The sequence below is a fragment of the Corapipo altera genome, unplaced genomic scaffold (genome assembly GCF_003945725.1).
Source record: "Corapipo altera isolate COAL_440 unplaced genomic scaffold, ASM394572v1 169, whole genome shotgun sequence".
In the NCBI taxonomy this organism is placed as follows: Eukaryota; Metazoa; Chordata; class Aves; order Passeriformes; family Pipridae; genus Corapipo; species Corapipo altera.
The window spans coordinates 1,614,766-1,636,181 of NW_020884946.1; the positions used below are offsets into that span (position 1 = coordinate 1,614,766).

At 39.9% G+C, this 21,416-nt stretch overlaps 1 protein-coding gene across 2 annotated transcripts in view; it reads left to right on the forward strand.

Moving 5' to 3' along the window:
• Positions 1-21,416, forward strand: part of WDHD1 (WD repeat and HMG-box DNA binding protein 1) — a 28,512-nt gene that overhangs the window by 727 nt on the left and 6,369 nt on the right. For both annotated transcript variants that reach the window (XM_027662580.1, XM_027662581.1), the window contains exons 2-19: positions 23-119; positions 1,814-1,925; positions 3,927-4,078; positions 6,026-6,137; positions 6,660-6,710; positions 7,879-7,974; positions 9,385-9,477; positions 10,390-10,496; positions 11,503-11,638; positions 11,802-11,991; positions 12,168-12,358; positions 12,991-13,175; positions 14,298-14,539; positions 15,050-15,187; positions 16,123-16,279; positions 17,986-18,100; positions 19,488-19,619; positions 20,096-20,328. In XM_027662580.1, the coding sequence (XP_027518381.1) occupies positions 43-119; positions 1,814-1,925; positions 3,927-4,078; positions 6,026-6,137; positions 6,660-6,710; positions 7,879-7,974; positions 9,385-9,477; positions 10,390-10,496; positions 11,503-11,638; positions 11,802-11,991; positions 12,168-12,358; positions 12,991-13,175; positions 14,298-14,539; positions 15,050-15,187; positions 16,123-16,279; positions 17,986-18,100; positions 19,488-19,619; positions 20,096-20,328 (2,519 nt within the window). In that variant the 5' untranslated portion in view covers positions 23-42. The remainder of the gene's footprint in view (positions 1-22; positions 120-1,813; positions 1,926-3,926; positions 4,079-6,025; positions 6,138-6,659; positions 6,711-7,878; positions 7,975-9,384; positions 9,478-10,389; positions 10,497-11,502; positions 11,639-11,801; positions 11,992-12,167; positions 12,359-12,990; positions 13,176-14,297; positions 14,540-15,049; positions 15,188-16,122; positions 16,280-17,985; positions 18,101-19,487; positions 19,620-20,095; positions 20,329-21,416) is intronic.

The window sequence follows — 21,416 nt, forward strand, 5'->3', positions numbered from 1 at the left end:
CCCCCCGCACCCCTCTCCACAGACACACGGGTGGGAGCGAAGATGCCCTCGGCTCGGAAGCCGATGCGGTACGGCCACAGCGAGGGACACACCGAGGTCTGCTTCGATGACACCGGGAGGTAACAGCCCCGTTCCTGGAGACTGGGGGAGGGATGGGCTTGTTCCTGTCTAATGCTTTCCCAGGAGCTGGGGGTTAGGAAGAATTTCGTCACTGAAAGGGTGGTCAGGCATTGGAAAGGGCTGCTCAGGGCAGTGGTGGAGTCCCCATCCCTGGAGGGATTTAAAAGCCGTGTGGATGTGGCACTTGGGGACATGGGTTAGTGGTGGGCTTGGCAGTGCTGGGGGAACAGTTGAACTCCATGATCTTAGAGGGATTTTCCAACCTTAGTGGTTCCATGAGATTCTATACCAGGCACTGCTGCTGAGATGGATTTATGGCCTGGTGTGGTCCAAGAAATCCTTTGTGTTTTGCCTGTGCTGAGAACTGCCTATGTGGCATATTTTGGTGCTCTGAGTTTAGAAGTGATTCATTTATAACTTAAATGTAAGCATACATATACACACATATCTATCATATATATTTATAGTGTGTATCATATATATGTATATAAATATTCTATATGCACATTCTGTGTGAGTAACTTCATTGAATCTAGCAGAAATCAGTGTAGTGTGGGAGTAAATATGTTTATGTATGCACTAAGAAATTAAAAATATAGTTGAAGGAATCCAACATTGGGCTTGTTATCTTTTCTTCTTATTCCTGTGCTAGATCTTGAATGTATAAACATAAACTAAGTATTTACTGTTACCTTTATACTGATGAAAAGACAAACCAAAAAACCAAGCCCTCTCGAAATTAACTCAAGGGATAAGTTTTATATATTGAGTACAGTTTAAATCCATATTATTTTATTCCTTTCTTTAGTTCATTAACTTAGATGACTACTGTTAAGATTTAGTTTAGTAACAATCCCTTGAAACCACAAAAAGCCTCAATTGCCACTAAAACCAAATGTTTGAGAAAGGATGCAAACATCTCTCCCAAATCCCACTGGACCACTGCTGCTGGTGTCTGCTGTACAGACCTTACAGAACTAAGGAGCAGCATCAGAGCTTCACCACTGGCTCTGTAACATTTTGCTGTTTAATTAGAGTTTTTGAGGATTGCAAAGAGAATTAAAAAAAAAGAGAATGCAAGATTTGATTATAGATTCATGATGCCTTTAATTAAAAATCCCATGCAAACTTCTGATATTTTCTCTGTGATTTCAGGTTATTTTTTTCTACCCCAAAACTGTGGAAGTTGACTCCAGCAAACTTTAATTCTGTATTAATTACTTTTTAAGGGTTCAGGAGGCCCAGCCCTACACATTAAGCTTGCAGCTTCAGTTACATTAACACTTTTATTTTTTTTCCCTCAGCTTTGTAGTCAGCTGTAAGGTAAGTTTTCAAAGTCTTAAGAAGAAATTAAATGCCCTTAGGTAGATCAGTGCTAACTAAATCCTTTGAAAAATCCACTCTATGTCCTGGAAAAAAATGGATTGATCTAAGGATCAGTTCAGATGAGTGCCAGGCCTGGGTGGTTGTCAGACTCAAGGTGCTCTGTTCTATCAGATGTTACGTTTCCCTCCCATGTTGAATGGGTTACTTAGACATAATAAATGTAGATATTAACTGTATCATGTAATATTTATCTGTTTCAGTTAAAAAAAAAAAAACACTAACACTTTGGTAACAGTTCCCATTTGGGGATTGAAAGTTGCAGTGGTTTCCATTCCTCAGTGGTAACAACTCCTGTGTCTTCCCACAGCTGCATTGTAACTTGTGGCAGCGATGGAGATGTTAGGATTTGGGAAAACCTGGATGATGATGATCCCAAGTCCATTAATGTGGGAGAAAAAGCCTACTCATGTGCTCTAAAGGTATGTTTTTTAAAGAATTCCTCACAGCTGTGGATTTTCCACCTCAGGGATGCTGCTTGTGTGGGTAACATTAAACAAGAATAGTTCTGACAATTCATTGTACCCCATACACAGTTGTAGAGGAATTATTTCTTATACTAAACTCTTGTAATGTTGTTTTTTTTTTTTCTTCCTTTTCCTTCACGTTGTTATACTGATTTCTGGCTTTGATCTCCTCTTGAGAAACAAACCCAGCAGATTAAGCCAATTATGCAGTGAACTTTTTAGGCTGTTTCAGTGTTTTCTCACAATGTGAGTTGCAGGAAGTTTCCCAGCATGAGATGTGATCATCAGGTATTAGGAAAATAGCCAAGAGGTTGTTTTATGTGGGTCTGTGTTAAGGCTTAAGGAATTATAATCTGTATTAGTTGAAAATTGCTTTCACAAGGTAGGTGTTGGGTAATGTTTTGGTAACACTTTTTTTTATAATTGGTTGGTATTTCACTCTCAAAATTGTCATTTGGCCCAAAGTTGCCTCTGACCCACCATCCCCAAAGTTAGAAGAGAATTTATGTAATAGAAAATAATGATTTTTACTATGCACATTCATGTATTTAGCTTGAGAATTCTCACAGTATTTCCTTCATGTCCAATTATGGTTATATTACATTAATAGTAGCAGGTCTAAAATGTTGTCTTTGTGGAAATTTTAGAAGAAGAGAAGAATTCCAGAAGCCTACATCAGTTCTTCACATACTGTGTAGTTAACTTGGCAGTGATAAAGGGAATCTTTAAAACTGTTTTTCAACCACTTGTGATTTTGGGAAGGTGTATGAAAGAGGAAATAAATAAATATTAACATATATATATATTACATTTTAAGAATTATCATTTGAAACCTTATTCAGAACTACTGCCTTAAGTGAAACCTCCTTCTTATAAACATCTTTCTTATATCTCTTTTAACATACGTCATGTATCTATTCCTCAATACTTGTATAATCTATTTTCATCTCTGATTTTTGGGGTGATTTGCTGTTGATTTTCATCTCATTATTTATCCTTTCACAAACCAAGTGAGCTGACTTGAATGGGTTCTCTCAGCAAATCAGTGGCAGAGCCAGAAATTGCTAAAACTATTAAAGAATAGATGAGGAAAAATCCTGGGTTTAATATTAGTGGGGAAAAATGAAAAAAAAAAAAAAAAAAGTGCTTTTAGTTTTGAGGGATTTTTTATTTTTAAACAGCGAGAGACTTAAGCATCAGGAAATCTTATTTCAAAAGTTAGTCTCGTTAATTAAATGTCATGAGGGACTGATCTGAGATGTTGATGTAATCTAGGTAATAAATCTCAGCTCTTGTTTAATTGGGTTATTCACTACTGACTGCTGCTTTCTTTACCTTCAGCATTTTTGCTACGACTTTAGGCAGCTTAAAAGAACCCCAAACAACCACAATGCAGCCTCCCCCCTCAACATGCACACAAAAAAAGGAAATAAGGCATTCCTTTATATATATTTCAAAATTTCACTGCTGTGTACAGGAATAATATTGCTACTTGAAGAAGAGATATTATTTTCCAAGTGTGGGATAATTATTTCTTTTGTGTAGCGTTTCTTTGAATCTGGGTTCATTTTTAGTAAAGACCTGCCTTCTGATATCTGCAAAGAGCTGAGCTGTAGTTCATGAACTTCTCATCTTTCCCTGGTGGCATTTAACTGAGAATTCCAGTGCAAGGGTGCCCTCTCCTGATGCTGCAGCATATGAATCTAAATAGGATTTGATAAAGTACTTTCAATTGATGAAGTATTAAATTACTGTGCTTTTTAGGGAAGAAATCAAAGTTAGAGTATTTTCCCTACTCCTCTTACTGTCAGACCCTTTTGGAACTAATAAAGTTATTTTGCCCAAATATTTGGAGCATCAAAGTAATTTTTTTTAATTTTTTTTTTTTTTTTTTTTTTTTGCTCCATGGCCATAAACATGCTTTTGATAAAATTCTGTGATGAATTTCGTTTTCAGAATGGAAGACTGATCACAGCAGTCTCGAACAACACTGTTCAGATCCACACGTTTCCCGAGGGAGCCCCCGATGGAATCCTGACTCGTTTCACCATGCACGCCAACCACGTCACCTTCAGCAGTGCTGGCACCAAAATTGCTGCTGGATCCAGGTGATCTGTGCAAGGAAAAGCATTGCTGCTGTCCAAAATCTGCCAGCTTCCTCAGATGCTGATTTTTAGCAACCAGATCATAAAGCCCTCGGAGGTTTATGGATTAAAACTATTGGAAAATGAGCGGAGGGGAAGAAAGGAATTTAAAGGAGTTTAGGAAACAATGCCCCGAGAGATACTTGATCCACCAAATAATTTTAAATAGAAATCTGGTGCGAAATAATTCTTTTTCCTTTAGTAGGCTTGAGTGTTTTCAGCTCTGAGGCTGAGGTGTAAGTGTTCACCCACATGGATCTCGTTGCAGCATCGAGGATTTTTGTCGCTGTGAGCTGAGGATGAGGATAAATGTCCTGACTGCTCAGGATCACGGTGCTGCAGCTGAATGTACACGTGTAAAAGTTAGATGGGTTCTGATTTGTGTGAGAGCTTTGAGTCATTCTGTGGCATAAATATCACCAATCTGCCATTTGATAACAGATGACAGATGAAAGACTTGCCTGAGGGGAATTTAATGTGCGGTTTAGTTCTTTTCTTAGGGCAGCACGTTGGCTTTTATATAATGCACTGTAGTCCTTTAACAGAGATGGCAAAATAGCCACTAGGCAATGGGGTTTATTGCTTTTTTGTTCCATGTGTTTAAGGCTCAGGGGATTCTCAATTGGATGTGGTGAACTCTTTGGCCAACTCAGGCTGCCTGCTTGCCTCTCCTCTGGAATTTGTCCTCCAGGAGATGGCAGAGCGTTGTGTCTGCTCCCTGGCTCCTCTAAGTGTGGATTGAACCAGAAAGTAATTTGGATGAATATGCTGGACTGCAAACTCTGGCAGGTGTGGAACAGACACACCAGCTCCACCAAAACTGGGAGGCTGGGCAGCTGTGGGCAGCAACAACCCTGATCTCCAAATCTGACAGGGATCGTGGGTTTGGGCACTTTGCCAGCGCTTGTTTCTGAGGGAACAGCTCTGCCCCAGGATCTCCCTTTGATTAGGGAGATAAGGCAGACAGCAAACTCTCTGCTGGTTCTAAAACTTTTACAAAACCCCAGGATTTCTGCAGCCTGGCCAAGGCTCTCACATTTTTAGGAAAAATAGCTCATGAGATTGTAAGGCCACCCCTCAGTGAGGTCTTCTGTGACATACTGAAGGAGAAGGGAACAGCCATGAACTGAAGGAGTGCAACTAAGAAGAATTGCTTCTGGTTGTCCCAGATTTCTCCATTTTTTAACATGAAGTCTGCAAACTTCAGTTTTATACAAGTTTAACATCCAAGTGGCTGCCAGAGTTCACATGAAGTATTTGAAAAGAGTTAAAAGTAGTGGTTCACTCTTGAAAATTAGGTCCTTAAATGAAATTTCTCTTTGGGGGTGTTGCAATGAAGTATGAGAGGGAGTGGTACTGGAAGTTTGTTGCAGGAGCTCTTTGCCCGAGGAGTTAGGATTGATATTTTGATTTAATTGCTATAATTTTGGAGCAGGGAATAAAGCTGTAGAATTCCAGTGAATGGTCTTAAAAATCCTGTTAAAATGTCACAAAATAAACTCCTTGCTTTATCTGTTTTTAAAAGCCACGTGACCTAATAATTATGCTAATGAATATTGGTCCCATTCAGCAGATAGTTCTTGTTAAGTCATCAGTGGTATCTAAGCAGAGGTTTTCATGAGGTCATATAGAATATTATGTTAAACAGGTATGTGGTCTGTGTGTACATAATATTCTTCAGAGAGCAACCATGTTTTATGAACTTTGACATGAACTAAAATGATTTTCTGATAAAAATAGTCTGACTGTACTCCTAGTGTTGTAAGCCTCAAGATTCTCATTTTCCATGAGGTCATACAGTGTTGAGAGCTGTAACTTCCCCAAAAGATATTTAGTACCCAGTTTTTATTGCCATAAACACATAGTTTGTCATTGTTAATGTTTTTATGTCTGTGTCATTGTGGTGTACAGTGACTTTATGATCAAAGTTGTGGAGGTGACTGACAGCAGCAAGCAGAAAACATTCAGAGGACACGAGGCTCCTGTTTTAAGCCTGTCTTTTGACCCCAAGGATGTTTACCTGGTAAAAAAGACTTTCTTGTTTGCTTTCTACTTTGAATCTCATTTTTCCTAGGGGGAAAAAAAGAATTAAAAAGGTAGTTTTTACCAAAAACCAAGCAGTGACTGGGCATATGAGACAACTTAATTTTGGCTGCTGATGGAGTGTGTCACAACTTGTTCTCCCAGGAGAACTCAGTTCTGTGTCTTGTTCTTTTGGAATCTAGAGCTGATCTGATTTTAGAGGAGAAAAGATGGCTCACTAAAGAAATTCAATATTAGTTTTGAGCCTCTTTTGCAAATAAGCAGCTCATTTGAAGTACAAGGGTTTGCAATTACAGTAGCTTGGAGTTGAGCACAATTATCAAGATGACAGTATTTAGAAAGTTTTAAGTCCTAAAATGGTTTAAACAGGGAGGCTTTCTTCTTAAAACTGCCTGTGTGTCATATGTCTATTCTGCATCGGTTCTGGGGATTTTTCCATTTTGTAGCATTAATTTCCCTGTGCCTTTAATTATTAATTTGTTTACAAAATTCTCTTGCCCAGGCATCGGCGAGCTGTGATGGCTCTGTCAGAGTCTGGAAGATTGAAGATCAGGTAAAAGCCCTGCCTTTCCATGCTAAGTGTTTCTTAAAAAATCCAGGATTTCACAGACAGCGAGAAGAGCTGCACTGAAATAACCCTCCTGGAACAGGATTTTCTTTTGGGGGAAGAATTCTAACGACACTTTGCAGTATACTTTTATGTACTTCTGGGAGAAATTCCAAAGCCTGATTATGAAATGTTGCCTGGGTAGCTGTGGATTGTTCTTCCTGTCTGTGAAATCCCTGGTGGCTTCTGTTCATCTTTCCTAATTGGCCAACACTGGGTATTTTGTCCTTGGCACATTCAAAAATAGCACTGGCCGTGTAAAGATGGGAATTGACATCAGATTCCTCATTTTGGAATTTCAGCTCCTTGCCTTCAGGATTAAGGAAGAATTTTTATTATAGTAAAAAACAATTTATTAATTGTAATAGGCAGATTCAGCCTCTGCTCTTGGAACTCTAAGGAACTTGAAAAGACAGTTTCAGGTGAAGGCTTTAATAAGAGAATTCTGCATATGGATATGGGATTAGTTTTGCTAAATGCTGTTGACTGGAATAAGAATCCCTGTGGAATTATTCCTGTAAGTACAGTTGAAAATATACCCCTCCACACTTGTGGATTGCTACTTTTTTTAAGAAAAAAAGCATAATTCTGGTGTGAAATCTCCTGTTCCAGACTGAGATTCTCCTTTTGGGGAAATTACAGTGAGAGTATTCTAGGATTGTGGCAGTTTGATGTGTGAATCTGTGCTGTGATTTGAGATTACAGCCATTCATTCTTTATAGTTTTATATATCTTTATACTGCTGTGGGCACATTCAGGCCACCTTGCTGCACTTGATAGAGGTTTGACAGATGCTTTTTGGCCACATTTCTCTATAACCTAAAAATAGATGAGCTCGTTTGTTTTGTACTTGATTAAAAATACATGTTCTGTGATTTTATTTCTGTTACAAGTAGTTTTATTGTCATTAAAATAGTTTCAGGGCTACATTGACAAAGTATTTTTAAGGCAGTAGGTACCACTGCATTTGAATGAAAGAGATTACTTCAGTCCCAAAAATTATGTGGGTTTTTTTTCCTTTTGCTTTCTCACACACTTTAAGCATTTGTACAATACAGTAAATTTTCGCTGAGCTTGAAAGCTTTTTTTTTTCTATTTAATATTTTGTTTTCAGACATGCACAACAAGCTGGCAGCTGCTGCAGAAGTGTAATGATGTGATAAATGCTAAATCAATCTGCAGGCTTGGCTGGCAACCTGGCACTGGGAAGGTAAGTGACAGTGTTTCATCACATCTTAATCCTTCTTCTCTCTCTGACCCCAACAGCAGAATTCAATCCAGGCAAGCCCAAATTGCACCTCCTGGGAGCAGGGAAAATATTTGGGGCGAAGTTCCCTTTTGGGAAAAATAAAAAGCTGGGAATGGTTCCTGGTTTAAGCTCCAGACTGTGTTTGGCTCTAGTCCAGCTGTCAGCCCAGAGCAGAGTTAAACAGTCGCGTTGTGCTGGAAAGGAAGGAACATTGTACACGAGGGAAGTAATCAAATTGCTCACAACAGACCATCAAAGGAGTTCAGGCTTTCTCTGCTTTAAGTAAACTTTGCCCTATCAGTGATTTTGCTCTGTAAATATTTCCTTAGTAAGTTGTTCCCTTTCTTTTTACTTAAAGAAGTTGAAGGGGGTTGGAGCCAGGTGGGGGTCGGGCTCTTCTCCCAAGTAACAAGTGTCAGGACAAGCCTCAAGTTGTGCCAGGGGAGGTTTAGATTGAATATTAGGAAAAATTTCTTTATGGGAAGGACTGTCCAGCACTGGCACAGCTGCCCAGGGCAGTGGTGGAGTCTCCATCCCTGGAGGGATTTAAAAGCCATGTGGATGTGGCTCTTGGGGACATGGGTCAGTGGTGAAGATGGCAGTGTTAGGTTAATGGTTAGACTTGATCTCAGAGGACTTTTCCAACCTAAATGATTCCATGATTCTTCAAAATAGCTGGCTGCTATGATAGTGTTACATATGAATTTTCTGTGGAAGTGCAAATGTCACCTGCAGTAAAAATATTTTCCATAAAAACAAATGCTTCCAGTTTTTAGCCCAATTCCTCACACAGGCATGTATATGAAATATAAGTAGTCCTCTTGCTTCTCTTACAAAGCAAATTGCTAGAACCCTAACAAAAATAAATCCTAAAGAAATAAACAGCCAGTAACATTTATGTAGTTCTGTGAAAGATGACATGAGCTGTTTCAGGAATCAGCTATTCAAATAAGATTTACTGAGAAATTGTAACCTGATCAAAAGGAGTTTGGGGAGGGAGGGAGGGGAAAGAATAACGTAATCCTTGAGCTCAGAGCATTGAAAACTATATGTGTGTGTGTGTGTGTGTGTGAGCTGCTTGATAAATGAGAACTTCTAACCTTATGGTGCAGTTTTCTGCCAGAAGGAAATGAAGATTAAAGTAAAAACAGACATGTTTTGCTCTGTTACATGTGGAAAGCATTAAAGAACCTTGTAATTTAAATTACTTCAGCTTTCTCTCTCAGTTGGCATTGCTAGGATTTTAGAGAGCTGCTAAATACTGAGGCAGTCACATCTGTGAGGCTTCTGAATGAAGGAGCTGTGCTATTTGAATGTTCTCTTTGACAGGTAATTTGTTCTAAATTGTCTCATATTTTTTCCTTTGAGCAGTTGCTGGCAGTTCCTGTAGATAAAGTTGTTAAACTATACAGAAGAGAAACCTGGGATAGTCAATTGGATCTATCAGATGCCTCCATCACACTGGTGGGTACATGAGCCAGGTACTTGTTAAATAATCTGTAATTTAAATGTTATTCTGCTGGAACTTATCTTCTGGACAGTATCTTCCCACTTCTCTTGGTAATGATTATTCACCTTTTCTATTTAATTACTGATCCTGTTACTTTCTGTTGGAAATCAGGGCAGAAATACTAACTGATGTCAAACATCTTTATGTGGCTCTGGTTTCCCCTCCTTCACTTACAGTAACCCACTGGATCTCTAAAGTCTCCTGGTGAGTCACCAACTGCAGCTGAAGAACATCTGTTTTCACAAGTTGCTCTAAATACTGAGCTTTTTAGGGAAAATGTGAAGGGCATTATTTCTATACAGAACAGAGATATCAGTTTTTCACTTTATATTTTATTAAGCTGAAATTTAGTAGCCCTAACTGTCCCATCCTCTTTGTTTTGGGCTCATTGTGTACTTGGAAATCTTTGGGTTAAAGAGAACCACCCTCCTAGTGTTATTAAGATACAGAACACACATTTTAATGTATTTTAATTTGTGGAACTGTATTAAGTTCAAAATAAATAAAGCTACATTTAGTGCTGAGCTTGCAAAATACACTCTACTTCTGCATACATGTTTAGAATTGGGTTTAGTTCAACCTCATGGTTTAATGACAGAAGATGGATATTCTAAACCAAAAATAGGTGTGCTATCTTTAAAGAATGTGTTTTTTTTTAAAGACACCTTTATAAATCATCTTTATAATGATTTTTAAAGAAAGGAAACTGCCTAAACCCAGTAGTGGGGGCTGGATATGACTTGGTAAAGATGATTATTATGAATTTTTTTTATTCCAGAATATCTGCCTGTTTTAAGCTCCAGAAGAGGAATGCTGTGCGTGCACTGGTAATTTTTTATTGCTATTTGTTTTGTTTTTTTCCTTAGCCCCTGAATGTTGTGGCCTGGTCTCCTTGTGGGCAGTACCTGGCAGCTGGAAGTGTGGATGGGAGCATAGTGGTGTGGAATGTGGAAACCCAGGAGTGCATAGAGAGGTATTTGGTGTTGTTCCATGAATCCCCAAGCACATCTTTTTTTTTTTTTTCCTGACAAAGAATTCTGTTGTCTTTTCTGTAAAACCTTTTTTGTGCAAAGGTAGAACTCTGCCTCTTGAAAAATCATAATAATATTTAGAGGATGTCGTGGTTTAACCTGGCAGGCAGCTTAGGGAAGGGACATCAGTGTGGATTTTGTTCAAATTCCATAGTCTAGTTTTCTGTGTGCAAATATCTTTTATTACTTTTTAATATAATAGCTGATTAAAGGATAGTTTTGATGGAAAGAAAAATTTCCTCCCATCACAAAGCCCAAGATCATTGGCAGTAAGATGTATTTTCCAAAGGGAGAGGGAAATACAGGTAAATCAGTCAACCACCCTCACCTGCAGGCAAAAAAAGACAGACTGGGGAATTGCACTTTTTCTTGGTTAGTTAAAGCATCTCTCTTTCAAAAAAAAATGAAAAAAAAAAATTAAGAAGATTATTACTAAATGAGGTAGAGAAGACGAAAAGAGATGATTTATCTGCCTGAGTATTTTGGGTACTGCAATGCCTGTGTTAAGAATTAAAGACAGATTATGTAAATAATTAATGGGTTTATTTTTTGTGAGGATAAAGGGTGGAAAAGATAGAGGATTAACTCATCAGTTTGGTGCAAGAGAAACTACTAATGTTCTTTTTTTAGCTAGATGGTTCTGGAATATAGGACTGCTGGGGAATTTGTCCTTCCTACATATATCAGGAAGTTTTTGTTTTAAGAATATGATTCTGTTTGATTTTTTTTAAAGCTTAATTGATTTCATTCATAGAAAAGGAAGACTTTCTCTGTTTTTTTTGTAGAAGCTATTTATTCTAAAGGTGTCCTGTTAATTATTTTATTATGTGTAACATGACTTTCTTGTGCTACTAAATGTTACTGCTTTTTACAGTAACTCTTGGGGTGGGGCAGGGGTTCTGCCCAGAGGAGCTTAGTAAAAACCCATTATTTTTGTGTTCTTTTTAGGATGAAGCATGAGAAAAATTACTCAATTTGTGGACTGGCATGGCACCCTAAATATAAGCAAGTTGCTTACACAGACACTGAAGGAAATCTGGGGCTGCTGGAAAATATTGGCGTTGTGGAGAAGCCAAACGACAAGGTGCTCAGTGCCAATTATTTCTTAAATTAACACCCATTATTTAGGTTGTAGGTTATATTGAACATTCTGCTTTGTGTGCTGCAAGTTCCCTCTTGTGTGTTAATCTATTTCCTGAGTTCCATGTCCAGAAGGAGTGTTGTGGTGATTGTTGGTCTGGGTTTAGGTTGCCAGTGCAGTGGCCAAGGACTACAACGATCTCTTTGATGGAGACGACGACGACTATTTAAATGGAGATATGGTTGAACCTCAGTCCTCCCCAAACCCTGCAGCTGATGAAGATGATGATGGTGACCTTATGCTGACTTCAGGCCGTCCAAGAAGGGCAATAATTGATGAGGATGATAACTCACTAGGTACAGAATGAACTAATTTCCCTGTATTGCTTTTATTGGGATGATCTTTAGCATCCTCCACTCAGATATACTCTGATTTATTTTTCCAGATAAATCTTGACTGTCTTAAGTTTTTTCACCTAAATTCTGTCATAATACTGTGTGTAAAATGTAATTTTTTTTTTTTTTACTTACAGATATTGGGTTGATAAAAGCCAGCTCCAGCCTTCTTGAAAAGGAGGAAGATGGTGATGATCAGACTGGTGGCTTTTCAGCTTTGCCACCATCATCTACACAGCAGCATTTCTATGATGGGCCAATGCCAACCCCCAAGCAAAGGCCCTTCCAGTCTGGCTCCACTCCTGCACATCTCATGCATCGATTCATGGTAAATCTATGTGGTTATATGGATTTAGGTGCTTTCTTTTCATTGAATAATGCCCAGTTCTTATTGTGTTTTAATCTAATCTTATCCCAGATTTTTGATTTTTTTTTTTTTTAATACTTCACAGTGTGAAGCTAAATAATGAAAAGGGGCTTTGTGTTAATGCAAAGACTCCATAATGTTTTGGTTTACATTTCAGTTGTTTTAGAAATAAATACAGAATCACAGAACCAATTAGGCTGGAGAAGAAAGACCTCTGAGTCTGAGTCCAAAAGCAAACTATCCACTTTGTGCTCATGTTACTGAACTCTAGCAGATCTGTTTTAAAATTCTTTTTTTAGTCAGAATTGTGGGTATTTTTGTGCTGTCAAGACTTGCATGTTAATCATCCACTGTTTCTTTCTAACTGCAAATTCTTCACACTTAATTTTGCAAGGAGAGGGATGGCTAAGCCACAAGGATGAAACCAATTTCTGCCTAATTCAGCCATTTTAGGAACCACGAGTCCTGATTACACAAGTCTTCAGTCTTCCTCCAGCCTCCTACCCACTCTTGTTTCAGACAACAAAGTCAGAGCAGGCTGATTTAAGCCAGTGTGCTTGATTTGATGGGGTTTTTTTGGTTCTTTCTCCTAGGTATGGAATTCAGTTGGTATCATCCGCTGTTACAACGATGAGCAGGACAATGCCATAGATGTAGAATTCCACGACACCTCTGTGCATCATGCAACACACCTGCCCAACTCCCTGAACCACACCATGGCTGACCTGTCTACTGAAGCTATTTTGCTGGCCTGTGAGGGTACAGAGGAACTTGCAAGGTAAGTTGTGGCCTTGCTCTGCAAAATATGGAGCCACATTTAACTTGTTTCAAATATTTTGGCTTTTATTTTTCAGCTTCTATCGATTTTTTTTTTTTGAGCTTTTTGGTTTTTTATTTTTTTTTTTTTTTTTTTTTTTTTTTTTTTTAATGGGACCACTTTAGAGGAGGACTTTCACATCCACCTACTTGGAGACTTCAAGAGTATTGAAAAATGTAATTTGTTTCCTGACGGTTTCTTTTAAACCCCTTTCCAAATATAAATATGCTGGAAACTTCACGCATTGCAGGCTCAAAGGGAATTGTAAACATGAACAATAGTTTTTCAGTCTGCTCAGATCAAAGATCAGTCATAAGGGTTCAGCTATTTCTTTTCACATTGTTGCCAAGGAGACATGTTCAGAGATACCCAAAGAATTATGTGTGAAGAACACAAGTTTATGAAAACCATAGAAAGATTTAAGCAGCTGGGCCACCTAGACTCTGTTCTTGCATTTAAGAGCAATAGCAACAATATTTTATTGCTGATTTCTGGGGAAACATCTTGAAGAAAGAACTTCCTTCTTACTTTCACACATACAACATTGTGATAAGTTGAAAGGCACTCTTTACTTTTAAAAATATTGGGTTTGTGTTGGTTGTCTGACTTTGAAAGTGTCATTTTTTTCCTCTGTGAAAATGGGAAATCTCTTAAAAGCCACAGTGTCTGTGGATTGGTCACAGGCAGTTTTCAATTATTAAGGTGGCAGAACTGAAGTTTTTAATTTTTTCTTCCTTTTTGAGAGGCAGCATAGTATGACAGACTTGGAATGAGGGCTGATATTCAGAGGTGCCAAGCACCTTTGGTTCTTACTAATGTTAATTAAGCAGGATATTTACCTGCTTCCTTCTAAAAAATCTCCCTTCAGACCTTTTAACTGTCTCTGCTTTAGGCTTTGGAGGCTCTATAAGGTCAAGCTGGCTCTTCAGTTTCTGAGTAATAAGAGCAACACCTTTGCAAATGACCACTTGTAACGTGGAGTTCCATCACGATTGCAGGTCTCTGACAAAAGTCTAAAATACTGGTGTATTTTCAGGTATTGTATTTTAATTCATATTTGTGTGTTCTTTGTCTGTGCTTCAGCAAGCTCCACTGCATTCATTTCGGCTCCTGGGATGCCAACAAGGAGTGGACAGTGGATATGCCAAAGGATGAGGACATTGAGGCCATCTGCCTGGGCCAAGGCTGGGCTGCTTGTGCCACCAGTGCCTTCCTGGTCCGTGTGTTCACAGTTGGAGGAGTTCAGAGGGAGATCTTCAGCCTCCCAGGCCCAGTGGTGTCCATGGCAGGACATGGAGAGCAGCTGATGATTATTTATCACAGAGGTAGTTTTCTCCCTTTTGTCTTTTTCTTTTTTTCTGAACCAGGGTTGTTTTCAATCCTCATCTCTTACTGGCTTCACATTAATTTGTATGTAATCACCAGAAAGTGTTTTCTCCTTCTTTTCTTCATGATCCTTCTCCTCTTCTGGGTGATGCTTTTACGAGCACATCCGTCACAACCCACGGATCTGGGACTTCTGACAGCAAAGCCTGTGTTTTTATAATGGAAAGCTGAGATGAACCTGTGGGGAAGGGGATAATTTTGTAACACTGACATGAATAGATTAAACTTGGGTTTCAGATGTGCCAGAATGAATTACCACGGGAAATTAAGGAAGCAGTTGTTATGTGTGCCTGGTGTGTCCAAAATGACAAACAGTTGCTTGTCTGACAGTGGTATTCAGGGGTAACTCTGCATTAGAATTAGTTTTTGATTCAAAACTAATTTAGCCAAGAGACAAGACAATTTTGTCTTCTGTTTTCTAACACAGTCATTGAAAAACTTCTTCCTAGGTACTGGGTTTGATGGGGACCAGTGCCTCGGGGTACAGCTGATGGAGCTGGGAAAGAAGAAAAGGCAAATTTTGCATGGAGACCCTCTTTCTCTTACAAGGAAATCGTATTTGGTATGGGTTGGATTCTCTGCAGAAGGTATGAAATACCTGCATGAGTGGCATTGAGAAATATTGACACTGTTGGGGGAATTAAAGGAAAGCTGGAGAGGGACTTTGGACAAGGATCTGGAGGGACAGGACAAGGGGGAATGGCTTCCCACTGCCAGAGGGCAGGGTTAGATGGGATATTGGGAAGGAATTCCTGCCTGTGGAGTTGGAGAGGCCCTGGCACAGGTTGCCCAGAGAAGCTGTGGCTGCCCCATCCTGGCAGTGTCCAAGGCCAGGTTGGATGGGGCTTGGAGCAACTGGAAGGTGTCCCTGACCATGGCAGGGGGTTGGAATGAGATGGGCTTTAAAGTCTCTTCCAACCCAAACCATTCTGTGATTCTGTGGAGGAGTTTCACTAATTAAAACCCTTTTAGTAATGGTGATCTGGGAGCTGAACTTCGTATTTTCTATCTCCTCAATGCTAAACAAAATTCTGTTTTTCTATTCCCTCAAGATATTTATCAGAAATATTTAATATTTTTCCACACTTGAATAAAATACACTTGAATGTTACCAGAACTCATTCTCCTGATTGGTTTTCCCTGCTCAGCAAGAAGAAATAAAAACTGCTTCACTGCTCCCTGATGCCCCCAAAGTTTTTCTGGAGGAGTTTTTATGATAACCAGAAAAAGTAATTGTAAAATAGCTTGAGAATCCCCCCCCAAGCACTATGAACTTGATTTCTTCATGAAGTGTTTTAAATGTGAACCTGTCAGTTGAGCAGCAGTGGCGCTGACTGACAGAAGGTGGCGCATCTTTCCAAGGAAAATGTTTTTTTTTTCCCCGACTAATTCGTCCTGTGTTCGGGAAGAGAGGATGTCGTATTTGGGACGTGTAAACCATCCTTTCCCAGCCGTATCCACCCCTTCCATCTTGCTGGTGCTGTGACATGTGACAATAACTGCTCACATCTGTGCCAAACAGGTACCCCTTGTTACGTGGATTCCGAGGGGATCGTGCGGATGTTGAACCGAGGGCTTGGGAACACTTGGATTCCAGTGTGTAACACCAGGGAGCAATGCAAAGGAAAATCTGATCATTACTGGGTCGTTGGCATCCATGAAAACCCCCAGCAGCTCAGGTCAGATGATTCACGAGGAAATACTTTGTTTTGTCTTGGGTTTTCAATCCCAGAGCACTTTTTACTGAGAGAAGCTGGAAAGATCTTCTACTGAAACAGGTGGCTGGTAAATATGCACAGCAAATGGTTAGTTCCCAAATATAATAATGAGTCATCCATGCAGAATTAAACTGGTTTTGAATAAACTCATTAGAGTTTTATAACTTGGAACTGGTTAACTGTGGCTTTTTGCCTTGGCTGAGAGGTGTGTGTGCACTTCATTGTGAAATCACACATCTCTGAGGCAAACACGTTCATAAAGCTGCATTTTGGTAAAGAAACCTGCTGAAAAGTTGTGGATCCTATCAGGAATCTGCTTCTCCTGTTCATGGTGTTTTGGGGTTTCATTGTGGAGTTGGGGTTTTATTGATCCCCCCCCGCATTTTCCCCCTTTTTGCTTTGAAAATCCTATAACTAATCTACATCATTAGACAGTAATAAATCAGACAGAGATAAATCAGAGCTGTCTGTTATTATTATATTAATATTTAACCTGTGGCCACAAAGAACAATTTTGTATGTAAATTTGCTCAAATATTTATCTGAAAGTTAACCATTTCTTTATAAAATATGATAGAGGTGTGTCTTAACAACTGTTTCTCTTTACTGTAACATGCATCCTGGACATTTAGTTGCTAATATTTATTTGTATCCCTTTTTATTCAGGAGTCTGTGTCCTTTTCATAACAGGGCAGGTTCCATCAGCTCACATATTTTACTGAAATTCAGACTCTTTGAATTTACTAGTTGTGCACAATTGTAGAGGTTGGTGGGAGACTGCATTTTATTTGAACTTATGTGACATTCTTTGTAATCCTCTGCTTTTTTGGAGTAAGGGAAATAATTTGATATCTCTGGTAAATGTCACTTCGCTGCCTGTTTCTCCTTCCAAATCATTATGTTGGCCTCCAGAAAATTCCCCAAAAATGTGGAGGATACATCACATTGATGAGATGGTCGACTGTGAGTCTGTCATCATGAATTTTTTCCCTCTAGCCCAAGAAAGACTGTGCTGCTCTCTGAGTTACAAAGAACATTTTACTCAAAACCAGCAGCATAATAAAGATAAGGGAGAGAGGGGAGGGTTGTTGTAGAAACACCACATGCCTTAATTAAGAGATAACCAGAACACTAATGCTTCCTCTTCTTTTTTTTTTCAAGTCTCTGACACAGCAGCTTATAAAACCAGATGTTTTTGTCAATGCTGCACTGGTGCTGCTGGAAATACAGCTCTTCCCCAATCAATGGTTTGCTTAGGTGATTGTTACCAGAAAGCACTTGTTTAAAATGTAATGAAACAGTAAGTCTATGCCTTCTGTTGTTCAGTGGTTTCAGATTTAAATGAATTGCATTTACTCTTCATAGTAGCTGTTAAATCATGTATTGTGTGAGACCAAGAGCAGTGTGTGTTACATTTGGAGTCTGTGCCACATTTAGAGTCTGCAATGGGAACAAGAGCAGTGTGTGCCTTGCTGGTTTTGAAATCTTTTCTTGGTTGCCATGTAAAAACAACCCTTTATGATGCAATCTTACATATTGCTGTGTTTAATCCAGTCGTTTAATTACTGCTTTCTAAAGAGCAAATCCTCTTAAAGTATCTTGCTTCTTAGGAAGACACGATTTAGGTGTTGGAACAACTGCAGGTGTGTTTTGTTTCCTGTGCACAGGTGTATTCCCTGCAAAGGATCCCGGTTCCCTCCCACACTGCCACGGCCTGCTGTAGCAATTTTACCTTTTCAACTTCCTTACTGCCAAGTTACAACAGAAAAGGGGCAGATGGAGGTATGGAATGGTGTCGAGCCCACAGCTGGTACTCTCAGGTGTCCCCGTGGTAGGGATTATACAAGATTCCTATTAATCATCTCTGCTGTGAAAGAGGACAGTGCAAACCCTGAGTAAGACACGTGGCTAAGGAGGTTATCTGGGTTCACTGTTTTGTCTCGTGTGATTTGGTTCACAACTGTTTCCAGAAGGATGCAAGATAGAACTGCCAGAGCTGATCCAAAACTGTATTTACACATAATCTGTTTCTGACCAGAGAAGTCTTACTCACCCTCTTGGTTTTTTTTTTTTAGTGGGTAGAGATACCAAATTTTGGGATCCCAATCAAGACCCTCTTGAAAATGTCTATTTTTTAATATTTTAGGCATAACAAAATTTCTGGGAGATGTCTTTTTAAAAGATATACAAAGTATTCAAATTCATATAATTGCTCTGAACACATAGGCCTTCTCCCTTGACTTATTTTCTGAAGGTAGAGGCTGGTTGAAGCAAGATGTGCCTGTGGAGAACTTCTGGAAAAATACCTGTATTTATTCTTCAGGTTTTATTGGTTTAAACATTTCAAACTCGTGGTGCTCAGCTGTAATGCACAGAATAGAAATGAACATAAAAATCTAATCTCAGCCTTAGAGAGGGTTCAGTGCTGTTTGAAATTTATTCTCTTTGATAGAAGTGTAGATAAAAATGTCAATAATAAACACACTGTCATTTTTAATGAATTCTCCTTCATTTGGTTAAGTCTTTTTGTTCTTTATCTGATAGAGTCTGTCTTCCATTCCTTCCTTCACCCAAAATAATGGGAGGAGAATGCCAGGAACTACTAATTTGGCTTGGGGGACTGTGTGTAGATATAGAAATAAATTATTCCAAGACATCTGATGAAAACACAATGGGTTTGAATAAGCTTATAATTATTTTGAACAGAACTAGGCTGGTCTAATAGCCATTACAGCATTTTGTGAACAGCCAGAGTTGTATTTTCTGTAGGTAAATTCCCACATTTACTGAGTTATTCCAGAGTACTTCCAGTTTGCTGTGGGACAACATTTATAAGCTAAAATAATCAACTTATTCTAGAATTCTCTGTCCTGGTAGCATATTGGTGAACATGTAGGTCTCATCCTGCTTGCAAGCCTGTAGTATAAATGGAATTTAACATATATGGCAGCTGTTTGAATCAGTTTTTATGTGGGTGGTTGTTAGTGTGGTCTATATTTTCCTCACTAGGCATTGGCTTTAAAGAGAATTATCTCCCCCTCGCCCTCATTATCAAAGGAAAAAACATTTAAGAATAAATGGATAGAATACATTGTAAATTGTTAGGCATTATGTCATGGGCTGGTTTTTCCCCCCTGAATTCCAACAAACATCCTTCTCCCTTTTCCAGGAGCAGTACTGGCGTTCTGTTGTGTTTCACAACCACGTGGATTACTTATCCAAAAATGGCTATGAATTTGATGAAAACGCTAAAAATCAGGCAGTGAAAGAGCAGCAAGAACTTTTAATGAAGCTGTTTGCTGTAAGTACAAACACATAACAGAAAGAGTCCCTGAGACGTTACCTCTGAGGCTGGAGGTGTCCAAGGCCAGGCTGGATGGGGCTTGGAGCGACCTGGGATAGTGGAAGGTGTCCCTGCCCATGGCAGGGGGTGGAACTGGGTGAGCTTTAAGGTCCCTTCCAACCCAAACCATTCTGGGATTCAGTGATTTATTGGTAGATGGGATTAGATGTAAATGTTGATGGGATTCCTCTTACTAGGAATCTGGCAATCCAGCTAGTTCAGACTATGATCAGAGGCTGCAGTTCATCTTGTTATTGCTTTATCAGCATGAAGGGAGGGTAGGGGGAAGAAGGATTAAAAAAGAGCTTTTTCTCGTGTTGTTGGAAGTTTGTCTTCATTCCTTCGCTCCCCCAAGACGATAATACTCTGCTCCTGGGGTCTTGAGAGAGCTGTGTAGCTGAAACATGTGACTCCCCAGGCTCCTTCTCTTCCAGCTCTCTTGCAAACTGGAGCGGGAGTTCCGCTGTGTGGAACTGGCCGACCTCATGGCTCCCAGCGTGGTGAGCCTGGCCATCAAATACGCCTCCCGCTCCCGCCGCATCAACTTAGCCCAGCGCCTCAGCGAGCTGGCTGTGGAGAAAGCCACAGAGCTGGCAACAACACAGGGAGATGAAGAGGAGGAGGAGGAGGAGGAGGAAGAGGATTTCCGGAAGCACTTGAGTGCTGGGTAATGCGAATTTTTGTGGCTAAAAAACCTGGCAGCATTTTGACTGCTCTTCTAATATTTTGCTGCGCTTTTCTGGGCCGGAGTTTGCAGCGTGCTTGTTACGAAGCAACAGTTTGTGTTGCCCCTCACTTGGTCGTGCTGCCCCTTGAGCATCTGCAGCTCCTGCAGAACCAGGCATTTCATCAGCAAATGTGCAGGTGACACCAGGCTGGGGGGTGTGTTGATGTGCTGGAAGGCAGGAGGGCTCTGCAGAACAAGTGGTGTGAGGAGAGGCTGAGGGAGCTGGGGTTGTTGAGGCTGGAGAAGAGGAGGCTCAGGGGAGACCTCCTGACTGTCTGCAAGTCCCTGCCAGGAGGTTGTAGCCAGGTGGGGGTGGGGCTGTTCTGCCAGGAAGCAGCAGTAGGACAAGAGGGCTGGGTCTTGAGCTGTGCCAGGGGAGGTTTAGGTTGGATATTAGGAAGGAATTTTTTGCCCCAGAGAGTAATCAGGCCTTGGAATGGGCTGGGCAGGGAGGGGGTGGAGTCAGCATCCCTGGAGGTGTTGAAGGTGAGAGTGGATGTGGCCTCAATGCCATGGTCTGGGAAGCATGGCAGGGTTGGATCCAGGGTTGGACTTGATGATCTCGGAGGTCTTTTCCAACCCGTCTGATTCTGTGATTCTGTGTTGCTCTGCTTATAAATTGTATTCTTGTTGATATCTTGTGAGGACTCATTAGCACCGGGATACAAACACAGAGGGAAATATCCCCACTCCTTGCTTCCTGTAGGTCTGTGTTCAACAACTTCAGAGGCAAAGCAGGCTCAATACTAAGTTGCTCTGACTGGAATTTTTTTTTTCTTCCCACCTTTCCCTGCCTTGTGCTGCTTTGGTTATTTGACTCCCACATATTTTTTTTTTTCCTTCTCTTTTTACCTCAGTCTCTCAATCTTGATTCATTTCACACCTATCTTAAAATCCTGTCTCTCTCCAGCCTCTTTTCAGTATCCTATTCCAGTGTATCCTATTTAGTCTTACTCTCCCCTAACTAATAATCCCAGCTCTTCAAATTCGTGGAACATACTACAGGCTGGCTTTGCATTCTTCTTTCC